This window comes from Babylonia areolata, chromosome 18 (assembly GCF_041734735.1).
Source record: "Babylonia areolata isolate BAREFJ2019XMU chromosome 18, ASM4173473v1, whole genome shotgun sequence".
NCBI classification, from domain to species: domain Eukaryota; kingdom Metazoa; phylum Mollusca; class Gastropoda; order Neogastropoda; family Buccinidae; genus Babylonia; species Babylonia areolata.
In genome coordinates, this window is record NC_134893.1 from 39,709,496 (window position 1) to 39,730,204 (window position 20,709).

The following is a 20,709-nucleotide window of genomic DNA, read 5'->3' on the forward strand; positions in this document are numbered from 1 at the left end:
TTTTCACATATTTTTCTTTCAGAGCCATCCTTTCTGAGTCGTCCCAATTCATTTTTTTAGCCATTCCAATGCACTTTTTCTGAGCTGTCCACACACACTTTTTTCCCCTACATTTTTTCTGAGCTATACCCGTACATGTTTTTCTGAACCGTCCCCATTCATTTATTTTCTAAGCCGTCCCTATTACATTTTTTTAGCCATCCAAAAACACTTTTTCTGAGCTATCCCCACACATTTTTTTCTGAACCTTCCATCTCCATACACTTTTTCTGTACCATCAGTTCTCATACACATTCTGAGCCGTCCCCATACACTATCTGAACCACATTCTGAACCGTCCCCATATTTTTTTCTCAGCCGTCCTCAAATTTTGTTTTTTCCTGAGCCGTCCCCATGTTATTTTTATCAGAGCCATCCTTTGTTTTTTCTGTATGTGATTGATCGCCTTTTTCAGGAGTGGCCCCCGTTTTTCTGAGCCATCCTCGTATTTATTTTATGAGCTGTCCGTATACTTTTATTATTTTCTGGAGCCGTGGCTATTTGTTTCCTACGTGACGTGGTTGGAGGCAGTACTTTATTTCTTACATGGTTTCAAGTTCAGTGCTCGATACAGATGACAGTGGACAACTGACTGTGTTCTGCACATTTAATACCCTACTGCTTTGATTGTACTGATCAAACTGTTTGGTATGCATGCTCGAGCGCGTGAGCCTATGTACGTGTTTCAGTGTGTGCAAAATAGGAATTAAGTGTCAGTGTGTGTGTGTGCACGCAGTTTGTGTGTGTGTATGTGTGTGTAGCCTATCAAAATGCGGTTAAGTGGCTAAGGCTGTTGCAGTCTATTTGCTTCTGTTAGCTGTTGTTGCATCAACTGACATGTAGTGCGCTACAATTTTTTTTAATGGATATTACTTTTAATGGTTTTAAACTTGTATGTTTGCAGGTCTTTTTTCATAATCTTGAGTTCTCCAGCTAACTACTAATTTTTTAACTTTATTATAATCACAAGTAAAATAAAAATGGAGTCACTTCAGTACAACCATCAATGAAGTAGGTTGATAGTTCAACACTCCATCTGTTCACACTTCCATAAGATAAAACAGGATACTTTTGTTTCAATGTTCTGTCAAGTATAATAGGAAAAGTTGAGTTGCATCAGCTCAGAAATTCCCAAAGTGTGAAAACTGAGCACCATTCACAGTGTTGAGCATAGTGTACAACGCGCAGCAGACGAGAGGTGACTGTCACAACATGGTGGCCAGTCGGCAGTTCTTTGCCACTTTCTATTTTTATGTCGAAGAGTTTGATCCCACCTTTTACAACCCCCACTCCAGGGTGAGGAACAAGCGTCCTAAGTACTACAATCTCACTGACCACCACCCCAGAACCAGGAGGGTGTTATCCAATTTCCACAAGGCTGAACGACTTAATAGACTGTCACATCATGTTGAAGATGCCAATATCCCACTGATCGCTCAGTCAGATAAGAACAGTGCATGCGTGCACAAACACATACATAGGTACCTACTGACACATATATATGCATGCCAAATACACACACATACACACGCACCCCTCCACCGCTCACGCATATACATGCCAACATGTGCATGTATACACACATGCACGCACAAACACAACTGTTGCAGCACATACTTTGTCATATATTGTCGCTGGTGCTGTCAGTTTTTAGAAGTGACACTCCTGGTTTATACTGTCACCAGCAACAATATATGCAGCAACAATGGGTTTCTCACTAGTCTCGGCCAACTTATCATGACCCCACTGAAGGATCAAGGAAGACCGACACTGGCAGTTCTGGACAATTCCATTCAAGCTGACTCAAGACATAATCTTTTGACCACTCCACACCTTTATTCAGACAAACTGGCAGGCGTCCATTCCAAGTAAAATCCTAGTTTTGATTGACAAGTCTCCACAATCCCACCATGTTAAGTGAACACTCCCTGCAGTCACACTGACCAACATGGAACACAGTTGTTAACAGTGACAATGCTGAAGTGCTGTCATACATTACAATGATCACTACTAGTCACTAAAACCACCTCTTTTATAAGGCCTCTTTCTCAATGGATTTTGCCTGTGTGTAAAAATATCTAACAAATCCTGGTGCTTGACACAAGAGCAAAACAAAATAAAAGTTCTGATGATGCCTTGACATAACATTAAATGCTTCAAGAGTCCATGGATCTATCTAAGATGTTTCTGTTCCTTTAGTGAACAGCTTTCATGTTTACACAAAACCATCATTGGTACCAACAGAAGGTGAAAACCATATGTCTTCTAAGGTGGTTTTGTTTTCGGGCAACAACTGTTTATCATGACACACCAGCTCAACATGCAGAATGGTTGCCACACACCTAACAGAAAAAATACAGGTGTCCAGAAGGGGTACACAAGTTGTTTATTTTCCATTCAAACTATTTCTGAAGCCAGTGGTGTTATATTCACAAGGCACAGCATTAAGATACCACACTGCTACTACACAGTGTAAATATTCTTTGCTTTTTTAAGTTAGCATGACTCGACTCCCTAAAATGCAACAAAAATCTTCATTTTATTTGCTTCAATGTTACCAGACAATGCACCAAGATCAAGTCATGTGCAATTAACAATTTAAAGCTGCTATGTACAAAATCATTGTTTAGGTCATAAAACATTACAGCAACAGTGTCTGTCCTTTTTAAGAAAAAACAATATATTGATTATCTTTTAAATTTAGAAAAAAGGAAGAAAATTACTGGTAAAAAGAGTTACCCAGCAACCAAATTCATCCAAACAAAAATAATAACTATGTTTCCTTTTCTAACATTTGCAAGAATGGTCTCAAAGTTTTCCACAGCAGTTATAAGCTGAATTTTTTCCCTTCCAATTATCAGTAACTCGATTTTTCAGGATCAAAGTAAATGTTTTGCAAAGAAGCTGGTATAACAACAAAAACCCTTTCAGTAATACACAATTAACCCTTTCAGTAATACACAATTAATCACATGTTATGATTTGTTTTAAAAATCTTTAGAATTCAGATATTAACTTGCAGCAATACAAAAAATTGTTTTATAGAAATTAAACCCATCAAAGAAACTTTTTAACATGACTATCCAATGAAGCTATAATCCTAGCTGCTGGGAAACTCCTTTTGCAGATTAGTATATTTTCGCATCATCTAATGTCAATTGGAAGCAGTTATCGCAATAAAAGTAAAACAAAATAAATAATAATCCATTAAAAAAAAAAAAAAAATCACATTTATTAGCAGTTCCTTATACCCAACATCACACAATGAAACAAAACTTGGGAAATGCTATATATACATGAACAATAAAGCCAAATGTATTATAATAAGTAGGACACTATAACCACCTACTAACACCGTCACCTAATCTGAATGGTGGAGGGAATCTCCCAGAGAAATGCCCAAATAACATACTCAATGATGGCGCAAAAAACCTCAGAAGTGACAAATGCTTGCAGGTCATCAATACAGCATCCATGGAATGCTCAGTAGCATCCATTAACCAATATTTATGCACAATAATCGATCAGTTCTGGCACATACAAATTATGTGCTAACCCTTCAAAAGCTACATCCACAGTTCAATGACAGTCCTGTTAGGAACACCTAGCACAGAAAGAAAGAGAGAAGAGACTGAATAACCGGCTGGCCGATGTCTTCAGGCAGGAGGGAGGGAGAGAGCGCTGGTCTGGTGGCGCAATGGACAGCAGCAGCAGTAGGGGCAATTACTCCTCGATAGTTTCCTCGACTTTGACCAAGAACTCAATTGTCTCCTCCTCAAAGTTGTCTACGTGGCTGTCCAGTTCATCAGTGTCCACTCCTGCAAGTCAGGGAGAAAGGGAGGGGATTGATGAAAAAACACTAATTCAGTCTGCACTCTTCACTGGTCACACATCATTCAGATTTTAGCCAAGAGGTAGTTTAAATTCAAAAATAGAAGAAATTTTTTTAACATAAACATGGGGAATGAACAAATCTAACATCAATCCAAAGCCATTTTACACCTGAAGCGAACAGAAAACAAAATCTAACAGAAAACAAGGGTCGCAAGAACATGCTATAACATTCATGCTCTCCCCCTCACACAGACATAGACAAATACACGCACTTTGAAACACAGTTACTAACAGACACAATAGCAAGACCACCTTAGAGCTCATGCTCTCATCCCTGACAACTTGATCAAACCCATTAAAACAATGATGCAGTAACAAGAGTAATAGAAACATGTTCAATTCCCTTGGTGAAGAAATACAAAACAAAAGAACGAAAGGAATGGACAAGTTGTCAACATTTTGCTTTTTGACTATTATGGTAGGCATCATCCACATCAATTCTAAGTGCATGCTGAAGAGAACGACTACAACATTTATTTCCTTTAAAACAAAAAGAAGAAAAGAAAATGAATACTGCTGTGGGCATACCTCTTTACCACACAATACACAGACCTACACGTACACAATAATAATAAAACATTCTAAACATTCTAAGAGAAATATACAAATGTGCATATAAATGACTGACATTATTTATTATATATTTGTAAGTAAACATGCATGTGTATCTTAAGAAAAGAAGAAAAACAAAAATATGCAAGCTCTTCAGCAGATCTCATCTTTTTCACACAACCAAACAAAAGTATACAAGCTCTTCGGCAGATCTCTTGTTTTCACACCACCTTCAGGTGAAGTATACATTAATCTTTAAACCCAGGAGCTCATTCATTTTCCAAGATGCAGGAATACACAAAACTGAAACTGTGGTTATCACTGGTTGCATGTTCTCACAAGAATAAAGGTGCTGCCTTCTTCTTCTTCTTCTGCGTTCGTGGGCTTCAAGTCCCACGTTCACTCGTATATACGCGAGTGGGCTTTTACGTGTATGACCGTTTTTACCCCGCCATGTAGGCAGCTATACTCCGTTTTCGGGGGTGTGCATGCTGGGTATGTTCTTGTTTCCATAACCCACCGAACGCTGACATGGATTACAGGATCTTTAACGTGCGTATTTGATCTTATGCTTGCGCATACACACGAAGGGGGTTCAGGCACTAGCAGGTCTGCACATATGTTGACCTGGGAGATCGTAAAAATCTCCACCCTTTACCCACCAGGCGCCGTCACCGTGATTCGAACCCGAGACCCTCAAATCGAAAGTCCAACGCTTTAACCATTCGGCTATGGCGCCCGTCAAGGTGCTGCCTCACTCTCCCTCTCTCAAGCGTACATGTCCACTGCCGATGATATTCATCTCTCTCTCTACTGTTGTGCCCATACCTACCCCCCAACAGCTATGTTCAAAACACATGTACTCATCCTCTATTCCAAAACGTCCATCTTTCCCCACATCTGCATGCAGACTGAAAAAACAACGAAAAATTATTAAAAATAACTAAAGTACTTACCTCCTCTGAGCTCAAGGCGTTTGCTCTTCATGTCTTTGAACAGTTCCTCCTTCTCTGCTCGCAAGCGTGAGAATTCTTCCATCAGGTTCTGGCGCTTCTCAATCAGTTCCTGCAAGGAAGAATGCCACAAACATGTAACATCTGTAACTCTTGCTACTTCAAGACAACAGCCTGTAAGTGTTGTCTTCATTGTCATATGTGCCTGACAGTGGTGTCTGGTAGTGTCATGTGCTGACAAATGTCTATGTATGCACAGCAACTTTTTTTCTTCTCAAAACCATTCTTTTACACTAAGAAAGATACCGTTATACACACAAGCATCAAAATGCATAAGAAGAATACAATTTCCAAATGAACAAATATACACAACACATACACATACAATTTACCAGTACCACCATGATCAAAAGAATAAAAATGAGGAAAAAAGAAAAGAAAAAAGAAAACATGTTAAACACAACCAATGTCAAAACATGGATGTAGGGAAAATAAGCCTCAATACCTTAGATGCTGTCATCTTGCGCATGGCATCTTCTGTCTCAAACTTCTGGGCCCAGGTCTTGAAGTTTCTCTTGATCTCCTGAAGCAGAGAAAAAATAACATAGCAAATCTGCATTCAATGTCTTCCAACCTTCATCACTTGTCTCTGAGTAAGCTAATCAGCATTTAGCAGCAATGGAATGATAAGCACCTCTTTTAATTCCCAGTTCTTTCTTTCATCTCTGCAGAGCCCATCTATATAACAGCAGCACAGCATAGCTGAAATCCCCGAAATCAATTACATAAACACACACCCATGAACATGCACACACACAACACACATTTTTCACTAGACTACTGACCTTGACCTGCTTGTCAGAGAGTAGAGAGGGGGGACGGGGTCGCCACATCAGCTGACAGAAGCGCTCCATGGGCTGTTTCACCAGCAGGTTGCCTTGGAAGTTCCATATCCAATATGCATTGTCCACCTGCAACACCAACACTAGCTCTGGAAACTGGCACAAAATATACTTCACACAAAGCACACTTTATAGACAAAGGAGTAATCCCTTACTTACTAAGGGCAGCTCCAAGTCTCTTAAGAACAGAATTATCATAGGCTGTCCTGTTTGTCTGTGTCAACTTTAACATAGAAACAATGTGGAAAAAAGATCCATTAACCGTTAAAAAAACAAATAAAAAAACAAACAAAAAAAACTAATGTGGAAGCATATACTTGTCAGCCATGGTGAAAGGACATTCCTGCCGAGGTAGACACCAGGATGTAAGTAATGAGTAATGTTAGTAATGATCTGCCCGACTTACCTTGTGCCCCCACCAGCTGACAGCTGAGGTGACGTAGCGCCCTGTGGGATCCCATTCCACATCTGTGGCCATGAAGTGTTCTGTCTGTGCCATCACAGTCATGTCCTGCGTGTCCACAAACTCCAGCACTCCGTTCATGCTGTCAACAGTCACACAACGCATATGAATGACCTACTGATAACAGTCCACATACATGCTGCACATGAAATGATATACTACAAACAATCCACACACACTACATATAAATGACATCCAACAATCCACATACATCACACAGGACACACTGCACACCATCATCTTTTGTAAATTCACTGCCCAAAATTTCATTCTCAAACATGGTCACATAATTTCTCTCAAAAGCCAATAATTCTGACAACAAAAATGTGGTATAGCGAGGCATGTGGGAAAAAAACAGAAAGATGACAGATTCAGAAAGACACATAATTTCATCTCTTCCTCCTGCATTCCAGTTGCCATGCTTTATAGTCAGGGTTGTTGCAGTGACGAACTCTGCAGTCCATTGTGGAGTCCATCTGACCTCACAGTTTCTCCTCGAGGTCCACACATACTTTACTATTATTCAATTAAAACGGTACTGAGCTTATAATCCGACACGTGTTGCAGTTTATTTTGCGACAACAATTCATTTATAAACGCCAGAGAATCGACAGACTGGCAGAAAATACGAAAAAAAACTTAGCTGTATGAAGAGCACAGGAACAGGAGTCATGATAGCTGCCGGAAAAAGAGGGCGCTAGCCAGGGGGACAAAGGGGAGGTTACCTACTTCCGGGAGGTTATCGGCCATAGTACTTTCGTTTTCTCCGCATAGGCGGATAGTAGTTTGCACAGGACAGGAATGTCAGATCCCTGCTGGAGTCTGCACTAGTTGGGTCACGGTTAAGTATGTGAAATTAAATCATTATTTTTACTTTAGTTCTCAGAATGAAGAAACAAAATCACCTCCTTAGTCCAGCAAGGACGATGAATTGTCCATTGGGGCTCCAGAACAAGTGATTTGCCTGTCGCTTCTCAAAGGTTTCTGCACAATGATAACATGTCCCAGAATCAAATCATGTCCAATGAGCATGTTTGTACATGTCATCACACTACAATTATAATATAACAAACACTTAAAAGGCAACAATGCACTGAAAATGTTCACTCCTATGTAGATTGATTAGGCACAGAGTGAAACTCATCAAAACAACAAACAGCACATTTACTGTGTAGAACAAACAGAACTCCTCCAACTACCTGAAACACATTTCCAATCCACTTACTGATGTGTTCCACTTTGCCCTTGGGTTGGATGGCGTAGAAGGACACACCAATGCGAGGGCTCTCTCCATGGATGAAGGCAAATTTGTTGTTGACTGGTTCCCAAGCAAAGGCCAGCACTTGCTCTGCAAAATAACAAAAGTTCCTTCCATGAACAGAACTAGCAAATGTTTTTTCTGGTTTGCGCTTTTATTTCTCTACATCAGTTAATCTGTGTACACATAACAGTGTGTGTGTGTGTGTGTCTGTGACTGTATGTCTGTGTGTGAGAGTATGTGTGCTGAGTCTGTGTTTCTGTGCATGTTGTGCATGCATATTCCCTTGCTAAATATACTTGTAATTGACCAGGTAAACATACAACACATGAAAATAATTGTGAGCTCAGTGGATGCAATTCCTGGGGTAAGAGGACTTCACCTATATTCATTTCTGACAGGTCCGTGAAGGTCATTTTGCAACTAGCTTGCCTTGACTGAATGTAATCCATCCCAACACATCACTGCATGACACAAAGTAACAGCAGTCTGATGCAGAAAATAATACTGAAATTATCATTTAGAACTGATATCAACAATTACTGAAGCAGAAGTCAGTATTTCTAAAATGTCCACTTTTGCAAAGAAAACTGCAGGTTACCTTTAATTTCCACTTTGTCCACAGGAATCTGCTTCTCACGAATGCGGAACAGTTCGAAGTTAATGTAGATGCCCTGAAACAGCACAATCCTTCAGGAATCTAATTATTCATCACATGATCAGCAACAGTTCACATACTGCTTATGAGGTAGCACTGATCACTATTACAACTGTTTTCTATCCACTTTTAAATCAATAATGGATTTTTTTCCCAGTTATAACAATATTAAACCTACATATACTGAGGGACCCACTGGGCTTACAAGACCAAATCAACAACAACAAAAAAAACCGAATCACACAATCATTTATGACAATTTGCACTGTGCCAACACATCATCTACTGTAGCTGAAAATCCAATATGAGACCACACACACATACACGCACACAAAAAGCAACTACAACTAACCAAAAGAACTCTTATCCATAAAGAACTCTGCAAAGGATATGTTCTTAACTTTCAAGGACATACCATTCAAGCTTGGCATCAAAAAAAGCTTCAGGTCAAAAAGGAAGGATCCTAAAGATAGATTCTATCAACAACAATGTAAGTCATGGAAAGAACCACAGAAAAACTTACACTATATTTGTACTGATCCTTCTCCTCCACCTTCTTGGCCTTGGAGTAGCGATCCACCTTGACACACAGGTGATCACCATTCTTCTGCCAGTGCATCTTGCAGTCGGCAACATTGAACAGATTCCTCACACACAGCTCCCGGCGGCTGGGGATTTCTATCAAGGTGACACGAGCGGGTGTATTGGATTCCTCAGGCACCCAGTAAGCAATAATGCTGTCCGTTGGTGACCAGCTGAAGTCTCTACAAACAAAACAGCATGCTCCTTTTCTCATCATTTCTGTCCTGTCATAGATGTTCCATTCACCCCTTCTGACCTAATGTAATGTAGGCAAGCTAAACAAACTCAACATATCTGTTTCTGCCATTACACGGTGTGGCTTGATTTAAGGCAAATCAGAGGCAAATTTGTCAAAAGCTAACTGACCACATCATGCTCTCTGTGTTCTGGTATTTAATATCCCACATTACTTTTCATATGGAAGGAAAAAAATGAGGAAATGACACAAACAGTTACAAGCTTTTTCAGATTAATTTCCACTTTACTGCTGAATTTGAAATTCAACTGAAAAAATGTAACATCCATCAAGGCAATATTTTCAAGTGCAAAATGACCAGGTAAAAAAATATGCAACTGGGTACACATCTTAAGATGAATTCTGAGTGACTTACTGAGAACGGTTGCTCATTTACTGAACGCACTGCATCCATACATATTTTAAAAGAACTAAAAATGGGATAGTATGTCACAATAAAATAATCAAACACCAACAAAAAAGGAAAAATACCATTAGAAAAACAGGAAAAATAAACTCTGTTACTTACTTTATAGATGTTATCTTCAGGCTCTTTTTGTCAAGAAGACCGAAAGACTGTAAAAAAACAACAAAAACAAATCAATACCACAAACACACAACTTATCAGAACAAACACTGAAACACACAAGAATGTAAATCACATGTCAAAACAGATTCATCAATTTTAAGAGCAACAAACACAGGGTCTCACCGGTGTTTCATACACACTGATGGTATCAGGTCCCATTCTAGCGAAGTATGAGCCATCTGGGTTCCATCTGAAACATACAAAACAGCAATGTGATTAAGAATAAAAGACAGTGTGAAGTATCAGCAACAAATTCTGAAAGCCCTGCCCATTATCCTTCCCAGGTGTGTGTATATGCTCATATATACATTTGACCAAGATACAAATATACACTTTCCCAACTTGGGATTTTTCAACTTGGGAGGTGTGGGGAGTTGAAAAGAACAATCATGTCTGATAATTACCCATTAGAAATACAAAACAAAAAATAACTGAAGATAGTATATCTATTAACTGGATAAATGAAGAGGGCAACACTGTGTTCATATGTTAATGTAAGACCATGTCCGTCATGACACAGGGTGCTGAAAAAAGTGAAGGTGCAAATGACAATTTTAGTAGTCTAGCAGACAAAAAGCCTGTGTCTCAGCTCACTGTGCAGGCAAGAACTTGAAAATAAAACAGAACTCAATATCATGCCCAAGGTTTCAATGAACACTCCGTTTCACTCATCAGAATTCCACATTGGTTATCACTGTTATCATGCATACAAAGTCTTCTTTATCCACTTCATCTTTCAAAACTGTTAAATAACTTACTGTGAATGAGGTGTAAGATATAGTATGAAACAACAATCCACGTGAGAAGTTTTGATGATTCAAATTATCTCCTTTTAGATCTGTCTGACCCAGAAAAGAGGATACAAGATTTTATATTCAGAAGCATGTTCGCTTTGTCTCAAACTGAAATGCAACTGTTAGCAGTGGTTGTGTTTGGATGCAAGCATACAAAAGTGCACTTGAGTTACAAGTGTTGACAAAATCACAAGTACGAATGCAAAGGAGAAAAGACTGACTTGAATATCGGCCAGGTGGTCTGACTCTCGCAATGGAAGCCTCTCTTTTTCTGGCCAGTGCGCACATCCCAAATGATGATGGCTTGAGGATCCTCACGGTTGTCTCTCAATGGGCTGAAGGTGACAAGGTACCTGACAAACACCAAATTTGTGAAAATAATTGTTTTGGTAGCTGTCACAAGGGCTAAGATAAGGTGAAAACTGTAGTGTGGTAAATAGTTAACATTGTAAACTATCATCTGAAAGCTCAGCTCTGCCACCATCACTTTCTCAACTGTAAACTTAAAATTAAAACATGTAAATGTCTGCTTTTTATGTACTGACTTTCTCCTCTTTTTATTCTCAAATTTTGCATTGTGTCTGGCTTTTCATACGTTTCCTTTTAAAACTTATCTAAAGAAAAAAGTTTTTTTTTAAAAAGAAGAAAAGAAGAAAAAAAAGATTACTAATAAATAGGCATTTCACAAACTGGCAGATAGCAGCGGTCACAATGTTCTCTGGCAAAAAGCGAGCCTGAAAAGTTGAAATACTGAAAGTATGACAAGCCTCTATAAATAATGTATGTGGACTGACAATGAGTTGAACATGCACTTCTGATTTAAAGACCCTTTCCTCCATTGATGAACATGTACCTCTCACAAGGAGAAAAATCAATCAGTTGAACACCAGGGTGACTGAATCGCTGGAACTGAACAAACTTTTCTCCTGCCCACAGCGCTATTCCTTTCTGGTGAAATGTTGCCAGGTACGTCCCTTGTGGTGACCAACGCACATATGTCTCAGTCCACCTCTGTTTGCAAACACATGCACAATGGGTATGACACAAAGGCAATGAAATGACTGGAAGTCAAAAGAAAACTTCACTATCACTCCTTTCTCTTAATTGAAAATATAGTAACTGATCTCCAGTTCTAAGGTAAAGATTAATGTTTACTTAAATTTGGTCTCTGAGGTATCACAGCTGCTAATGCATCATCTATGCCAAAATCATGATGGAAATTTTAAAAAGAACCAAAACAATCCTGACCCTTCATTGTCAATCAATCTTTGAAAGCAATCTTTAAAAAAATTAATTCATGCCTATATCTCTCCATAAGTTTTGTTCTTTATTTCCCCCAGGCCCCTTCATAATCATGCTGTAACATGTCCAATGTCATAATGGTGAATCAACTTGACTCAATTATCCCCCAAACTCACACTTGTCCACCATAAAATTTTATTCCAGGCTGCAAGCACACTCTCCAACTAAATTCCTGTATCAAATATTCAGAGCCCTTCTTATCTCACCCTTGTCAACAAATTAACTATGCTCTCATTAGTCATATATCATCAACAATTACCCAATGCTCCACCCATCTCAGAAACCTTTGTGCCTACAAAAAGCCCCCAGTAATGCAGCATCATCTTTGTTGAACTTACATGTCTTTCCTCCACTTTAGCTGGTTCACTGGAATTCAGGAAGATTCCAGTTTTTTCTCCAGCATCATAGATGACACTGAACTGGTCATAGCAATCTTTATTCAACAACCAGTAGCGTAGATTGCCCTGCAATAAGTAATGAACACAGATGATTAATAAATATGAACAATATGTATATTAATGATGCATGCAAAATTAAAATATGCAATTGTATGTGTGTGACTGTGTGCACCCACCCATATACATGATATAGGCTCTGCTGAATCAAGAAGCTTGTAATAATTTGGATCAACAGAAGTCACACATACATCCAAATAAAGAGAAGCACTTTTTCAATGTACGCATCTGTTTACCTTTGTGCATGTATGCTTACACAGCACTGAATTATTTTGTATCATACTTTAGCCATTGATTTGTCTGCATGGGTTTTGGGATGCTCTCTCCGAGTAAAGCTGTGTATGCAGATAAAAAACAACAAAAAAACATAAAACAACCAACTTTTACCAGTAAGTTTTCATTAAATAAACCAACTTACAAAACCACTGAGAGTCTACGTATCATTCATGTTTTATATGGTTGTAACATGGATCCATAAAACTAAAACTACTCAAGCAAAGTCACAAACGCACCTTGTCCTCATAGGGTTTGATTTCTGGCTCCTCCCACTCATCTGGGATATTTCTGAAACGCTCAAAGTCTGAGAAGAGGTTGACAGAAAAAGTGTGCTGTTTGTCCAGCTTGTACCCATTGGTCATTTTCACTGCTTCCTGGGCATGCAATGGTGAAGAGAACTCCAGAAACATGTACCTGTCCAACAAGACAACTGAACGATCAGTATCAAAAATTAGATTTATAACACAGTTATAATATGTAGAAATCTGATGATCTATGATGGTGCCCTATATAATATGTAGAAATCTGATGATCTATGATGGTGCCCTATCAGATCGTTGGCAATGAGGCATCAAAGTAAACAACAGTTACTTGCAAAGTAGCTTCTTCATTCTTAGGATTGGTCCAGTGATTGCACAGGCAGCATAAATGTTAGAATATTTCAACTTGAAAATTCTTCACAATTCATAGGCTCCACCTCAAAGAAGACTGAGTGGTTTGTGAGGCTTTCAAAGTATAAAATGAAGTGAACCTTGTATTATTTTAGAGTAAACTTACTGAGCATGTCAAAACACTTCAACAGCCAGAAGCTGATCTTTGGCAGAATACTCTGATCATGGACATTGTTGATGCTGCTGCTTGGTGGCTTGGGTCCATAGATGTACAAACATTAGCAGAAACAGTCAACCCCCAAGATCTCAGACTAGCAGCAATGTTTTACTTTTAAGTATGCTCTTAGTAGTCTTATAGTTATAATGACCACATTAAACTCCAAACTGGTTTTTTGGCATACCCTTTTGTCTTATCATCCTCAGTTGGGTAGTGATCATTGACAACTTTGCCAAACTTGGAGTACAATTTCTTGATCACATTTCGCAGTTTCTCCAATCTCTCTGGGCCAACCTGAGGGATGTTGTCCACCACTATCACATTGTCAATCCCATCAGTTGCCTTTGGTTTCTTCTTCAAGAAATCACCAAGGAGTTCTGGAACAAACAATTAAAAAGAAATTCGTATTAACAGACTAATATTAGTTGAGTTTTTTTAAATAATGTAGTGCACTATTCCCATACCTGTATCCAACTAACATGTTACTTTTCAGACCACTACCATTCATCACTAGACACTACAAAAAACTTCTTTCACACCAAATCAACCTCCACTAGCTCCTGTCTGTCGAATGACTAGGCCTTGCAAATTGTACATGCTGTTCTCATCCTGAACTGGGACTTGCATGATTTTTCTTTCATTTTGTAGAAACAGGACACAAAGGTTAACACCAGAAGAAAATGTCAAAAGTGAGTTGTAAAGTAACTATCAACTCAGTACACTCAGAATACAATTTTGTTGCATTTTCTATTATTCAAACTTTTTTGCACACATTTGTTTTCCCAAATTATCAATGTGAACATTTAAAAATGCTACAGTTAGTGAGTCACACCTAACACTGTTATTTGTGTTAACAGTATAATATTAGTTAAAGAGTTTTAAGTAGCAGAAGGTAGTAGTAGTAATAATAGTAGTAGTAGTAGTAGTACTGGCACTACAGCATTACAGATATCCCCCCCCACCCCCACCCCACCCCCTTTTTTTTTCTTTTTTTTTTGCCCCTCCTCATATTTATGAAAAAAATCTACAATGGTTTTATTTCCAGTTTCCAAAAAAATATTGCTAATACATATTCTAATCTAAGAAAGCAATTCTATTACAATTTACAGTGTGTCTTACTTGGTTTCTGGTTTTCTTCTGCGTCAAGCCACTTTCTCTGACAATACTTTTCCATTTTCATTTCTTTGGCTAGAATGACACAGATGGAGTTAACACTAACAGCTTGCTATGTAGTCATCTTCAGTTTAAGACTTTAACATCTTTCCACTTTATGACTAAGTTTGCTTTGTATGTGTAAGTGTGAAGTTTGTGTTGGGACTCATATATGCTTTTGTCATTTTGATTTATGTGTAGTGTTGGGCCTGCATACATTTGTTTGTGGCTGTTGTGTCTGTGAGACTTGTGTGAGTGTGCATTTTCACACCTGGGTCGGCAAATGCGTGTGTATGGGTGCACACGAAAGCAGTTCACTGAGCATCACCTATTTTCTTTTATGCTTTTTTTTTTTTTCAATCTTTTGCCTTCTATTCTACTTATCATTCTCTGCACTATTTTTAAAAAAGTCTTTGGTTTATTTATATATCATATGATTATTATTAAGACTTTACTAAGCATGCTGGGTTATGCTGCTGGTCAGGCATCTCCTTGGCAGTTGTGGAGTAGTATATGACTGAATGCAATTAAGGCAGTGACGTTTCCTTGAGAAACTGAGCTGAATTGACAGCTTGCCAAAGTTAAAAACAGTCACTATTCAGTCAGCAGAAGATACTATTCTTTTCTATTGTGTCAAGTCTGGAAATATAATGCAATAATCTGAATTTCACCCCTTTTTCTCTGTTTTCTTTCTTTCTTTCTTTTCCTTTCTTTGCTTTTGTGTGTTTTTGTTTGTTTGTTTGTTTGTTGATTAAAAGATGATTCTGACATGTGCTTAGGGAAGAAACTGACAAAATCATTGTTTTACTATTTTTTCTCTCTTTTAGTTTTACTTTTTTTTACATTTACCCTCAGTCAAACAACAAAGGCTTAAAGGATCTTACAAGTAGTGTGCCAATCTGCTCACTGCTGGTGTACATGACTAAATACAGTGAAAGCAGTTTCTTCACTGGTCCCAGTAGACTGCTGAAGAGTTCCACAGACATTCTGGATCATGCACATGCACATCTAACTTTTACTTGAAATCACAAAGGCAAAAGCAGCAAACATGCACTGCCCTCCATTGTTCAGTTGATGGCCTGCATTGCTACGACCAAACTCTGAACACTGAAGTGCCATCATATGCACACACACACACACACAAAAAAAAAAAAATATATATATATATACATACACACACACACACAAAAGAAGCAAAAAGTCAAAAAACAAAAACAAAAAAAGAGAGAAAAGAATCCAGCTCTTAAGCACATTCTGCCTCTCTTGATCACCTTTGTTGCTCACAATTTCGGAGTGCCAATCAAATTTGAAAGCACACATCATGTGACGTACCTCTAAGTCATGTAAACAAGGAAATCTCCAGCAGTCTATTGGTGACAGTCCTAAAGAAGAGCTGTTTGTATTATTGCTCAGTAATCTGTAATCTATCTAATACTACCAATACACATAGCCTAATAACGCCACCATCGATGAAGAGGTGAACTTGAGGATCGCGAAAGCCAGCACCACTTTCAGCTGACTATACAACAATGTGTGGAATAGAAGAGGCATCAGCCTTGAAACTAAGCTGAAAGTGTACAGGGATACTGTATTCCTTACACTGCTGTACACCTGTGAGACCAGTGCCAAGCCAAGAAACTGGACCACTTCAACACAACCTGCCTCAGGAAGCTCCTTGGGATCAAATGGCAAGACTGGGTCCCAGACACCAATGTCCTCACCCATTCGGGTCTGCCTAGCATTCACACCATCCTTATACAGTCACAGATTCGCTAGGCAGGACATGTAACTCGCATGCCAGACCATCAGCTGCCAAAGGAACTCTTTTGTGGTGAGCTACAACGGGGCAAGTGCTTCTATGGAGGCCAGAAAAAGCGCTTTGAGGACATGCTGAAGTCATCCCTGAAGGCCTGTAACATCAACCCAGACATATGGGAGCATGCAGCTGTGAACAGGGCCACATGGCGCTCTGTCATTTTCAAAGGTGCCTTGACCTGTGAAGCCACCAGGATAGCTGTTGCTGAGCAGCAGAGATAGGCGCCGAAAGCCCAAGCCTTGAAACCCCGAACTGCTGCCACCATTCCCTGTCCACACTGCCAGAGAACCTTCATGGCGCAGACTGGACTAACCAGCCATCTGTGCACAAACCAACCCCAACCACCCCAGCCCCAGGATGACTAAGATGGTCATCATCATCTGACGGACAAACACACACAGCACTCTCCAGCAGTCTACTGGTGACAGTCCTGGAGAAGATTTGTATTACTGTTCAGTTATCTGTAATCTTACCTAATAATAGTAATAGCCTAGTGGTTAGAAAGCTGTACTTTCAATTTGTCAATGGGTCCTGGTTTTGATCCCAGTATCGTCACCTAGTAGGATATGGATGAAAATTGCTTTTTCTGAACTTCAAATCAACATATCTGCAGACCTGCTGATGCTGAATACTAGTGCCTTCACCAATGCCCTTCTCAAAAGGTATCATTCAAAAACACAAAATCAAATATGCTCAAACTTACAGAGATCTTATGTAGATACTGGCAACCTTTATAAAAAAATTTTTTTTTAAAGTTCTGTTAAAACAATTCTAAAACCAGCTTAGATTAAAACTATAAGTCAAAACAAACATCCCTCAACAAAAATTGTTTCTATCTATATTAGAACCAAAGTTTCAGGCAATTGAAGTAATTGAAATTGAGCCTTTCTGCGCATCATTTTGAGCTTTTGGACAAATCTCCAATGTTACAGCATCATTGCATGTATACTAAACAAAAGAGACAGCTAAAAATTATGGGAAATGATATTTTGTATATTATACAAATTTATAGCAAAGTTGCCTTTTTTTTTTTTTTTTTTTTTTACAGTGATAAACCTGATCATTTTATTGATATTGAGCTCTAAAATCCAGTTGTTGGTTTTTTTGCAAATTCTCCGAGGGCAAAATTATTCAAAATTGCAACAGGCACAGTTTCTTCATTTATCAAGTTATTTTTATGAAATAAAGTGATTTGTATTCAGCTGAGCAAGGCCTTTACAACGAGGTACAACAATAATGCATTATGAAGAAAAAAATTTAGATTTATTGCATATGATCTGTAAAATTTAACATTAAATTATTGTTTGTTTGTTTTTTAAATGGACAGATACACATGCACAAATACACATCACCATTCTCTTTTTCTCTGAGAGACACACACTACCATGACTTTTAAATTAAAAGTCACATCAGCATGTTTTTTTCTTTCTTTCTTTACTTTTTTTAATTCATTTTTTAAAAATAATAAATAACTTCATGTTATCAAGTTGCAGCAATGATTATGTTCTGGAAAATGGACATTTTTTGTGTGTAATAATTTGTTTTGAAAATAAATGTGAAACCACAGCCATAAAATATATCTGCTGATTAATTATATGTCAACAAACAGCAACTTAACATACTTATCATTAATTCCATCATGAAAATAAGAAAAAAACAATCATTACTTCATTTAAGAGCCAAAACAAGGTGCAGCAGTATGGGGTATTCTGAATGAGTGAGCACTTTCTTGCACTCATGAAAAAGACCCCTTCTTCAATGTCCATTGATGATATAATCAACAGTCTGATAGTAAAATCAAAGAAACAATCTCTAAGGTTTTCCTACAATGATCCATAACTTAACAAGATCATTGCTGAAAATCAGCTCAGCTGCAACTGTCATTTCAGCATCTGAATGATGCACAGCCTCTATCGGGTCAAAGCTCATCCACTCTATTAACGTTACGCAGTAGTTTAGAGTATCATTCAAAAGAAAATCAAGAGTTTTTATTCAATATGAGTAATTTATATTGTATTTATTACCAGTTTTGATAAATGTACATTTATAGTCCAGCAAAAATCGTTTTTTATGCGCTATATTCGCAGTATGCCATTTTTCAAGCCTAACTAATATTCACTTTAAAGATCAGGTTTTGACAAACTCAGCTGTACTAAAAATAGCTTTGTGGATCAGATCCGACAGGCAAGCTAAGCGAAAAGAGAAATAAGAGTAAACCATTTAATGCGATCTTTGTTGGAGCGGTTGGCCATGGGCTTGGCGTGGAAGAAGTCCTCTGACAACCCCCGATTTTTACTTTTATTCAGTATCAGTATCAGTAGCTCAAGGAGGCGTCACTGCGTTCGGACAAATCCATATACACTACACCACATCTGCCAAGCAGATGCCTGACCAGCAGCGTAACCCAACGCGCTTAGTCAGGCCTTGAAAAAAAAAAAAAAAAAAAATATATATATATATATATATGTACATACATAAATAAATAAATAATAATTATGATGAAGAAAAAAAAGATAGTAGTAATGAAAATAATGATAAAATAATAATAAATAAATAATTAAATAAATAAAACAATGATGATAAATAAGCAAATAAATATAAAACATGAAGACACACATTCACACATACACCCACACATGCATAACAGATATGCCCCAAAAACGCAGTTTCATAGATATGAAAGCACAGTCAAATACATATAAATGTACATGAGCTCCAACACACACACACACCACAAATACTTTTATTCAATGAATACATAAAACTGAAGAAAAACAAAAACAGCAATGGAAAGAGGAGTCACTGAACTTTATTTCCATATAAAACACACCTTTATTTCTTAAACATCACTGAAGTTACAGGCTTGGGAAAAATGGGCAAAATCGATGTTTTTCAGTCTTGGCTTCTGTTTAACAAGCCAGGCTGCCGGCACCTATCTTTTGTAATTCATGTCATCTCTCAGTAAGTAATCAGTCACTAAAATATTAACATATATAGTATGCATTATGTGGTAATCGTATAGTCCGGGCTATGAACTGTCCACAAACGGAAGAAAACCTCTTCAAGGCTCGTTTGTCAAACATGTGGAAAGCAGATGTCATTTTGTTCTTCACGATACACTGGTAAAATGTTGGCGTAGTTTCATGCCTACATTGCAGAACGTAAAAAATGTCAAGGAACTTGGACACAAACCTGTCGTTTTAGCCAAGACAAGAGAGACTGCTCCAGTCAATGGCGACTGCTCTGTCACTGCCTTCAAGTGAAGCTCAAGCATGATCGCGAGAATGAAATTAAATCATACATAACGCTAAATCATGTTAAACAGGGGGTCGTGTGTCTGAAAAACTAAAGAACTTCATCTGCGTATCTGGTAAAGGTTGATCTACAACACGATGAAGTGCAGTACATCTGCAAGTTGTTTCCTTAATCTGTTCAGCACTTCAGGCGTGCCGAAAATCGGAATCGTGGCGGATTCGCCATATGCCTTTGTGGAAAAAGAAATCAAACAAAGGAAACACGCGATTTACCTTCATCTGTCACATCGTCCACGAAATCTTCGGGGTCATTGAAATCCGGTTCTTCCTCAATCTCCATCTCCTCCTCGTCTTCATTCTGAGATTCACTTTTTCGTGACTTTCTGCCGTCCATTTCTCTCCCCGCAGCCATCTTGCCGTACTCGCATGTGTCTGCCGGTCACAGGAATGCGCATGTGCAAATCAATTCAGGAAGAAGGGGGAATCACTAAATACTACAACTCAAACGAATTTTTAAGAAACCATCGAAACCGCGACATTAAGGTAGATAGGTAGGTAGGGGCTTATATAGCCTCGCGGCTTTCTTGTGCTCCGTCAATTGATTTGCCGGTATTTTTCAAGGTGTTTAGCGCAGCGTTTTACAGTTACATATAGAATTTCATATAGATTGGTATGAAAAGAGTCTCAGTTATCAAAGTCATATTCTT

At 38.3% G+C, this 20,709-nt stretch overlaps 1 protein-coding gene across 1 annotated transcript; it reads right to left on the minus strand.

The window, feature by feature from the left end:
• Nucleotides 1-1,853: 1,853 nt before the first annotated feature.
• On the minus strand, nt 1,854-20,447 carry LOC143292765 (eukaryotic translation initiation factor 3 subunit B-like). The gene is made up of 17 exons (XM_076603315.1): nt 20,276-20,447; nt 13,965-14,157; nt 13,189-13,366; nt 12,560-12,685; nt 11,773-11,930; nt 11,141-11,272; nt 10,249-10,315; nt 10,066-10,112; nt 9,243-9,483; nt 8,663-8,735; nt 8,029-8,151; nt 7,709-7,787; nt 6,747-6,885; nt 6,284-6,409; nt 5,944-6,021; nt 5,442-5,550; nt 1,854-3,857 (listed from the first exon to the last, which is right to left on the minus strand). The coding sequence occupies exons 1-17, from the start codon at nt 20,412-20,414 to the stop codon at nt 3,763-3,765; spliced, it is 2,103 nt and encodes a 700-aa protein (XP_076459430.1). The 5' UTR covers nt 20,415-20,447; the 3' UTR covers nt 1,854-3,762.
• Nucleotides 20,448-20,709: the final 262 nt, after the last annotated feature.

What these genes read in the sequence shown, in the direction of transcription:
- LOC143292765 (XM_076603315.1), bottom strand. Translation starts at nt 20,414, where the DNA reads ATGGCTGCGGGGAGAGAAATGGACGGCAGAAAGTCACGAAAAAGTGAA. An exon ending in CTAAAGTGGAGGAAAGACAT is followed by an intron (nt 11,931 to 12,559) that starts GTAAGTTCAACA and finishes GTTTGCAAACAG; the next exon opens with AGGTGGACTGAGACATATGT. An exon ending in CTGAAGATAACATCTATAAA is followed by an intron (nt 9,484 to 10,065) that starts GTAAGTAACAGA and finishes TTTTGTTTGTAG; the next exon opens with AGACTTCAGCTGGTCACCAA.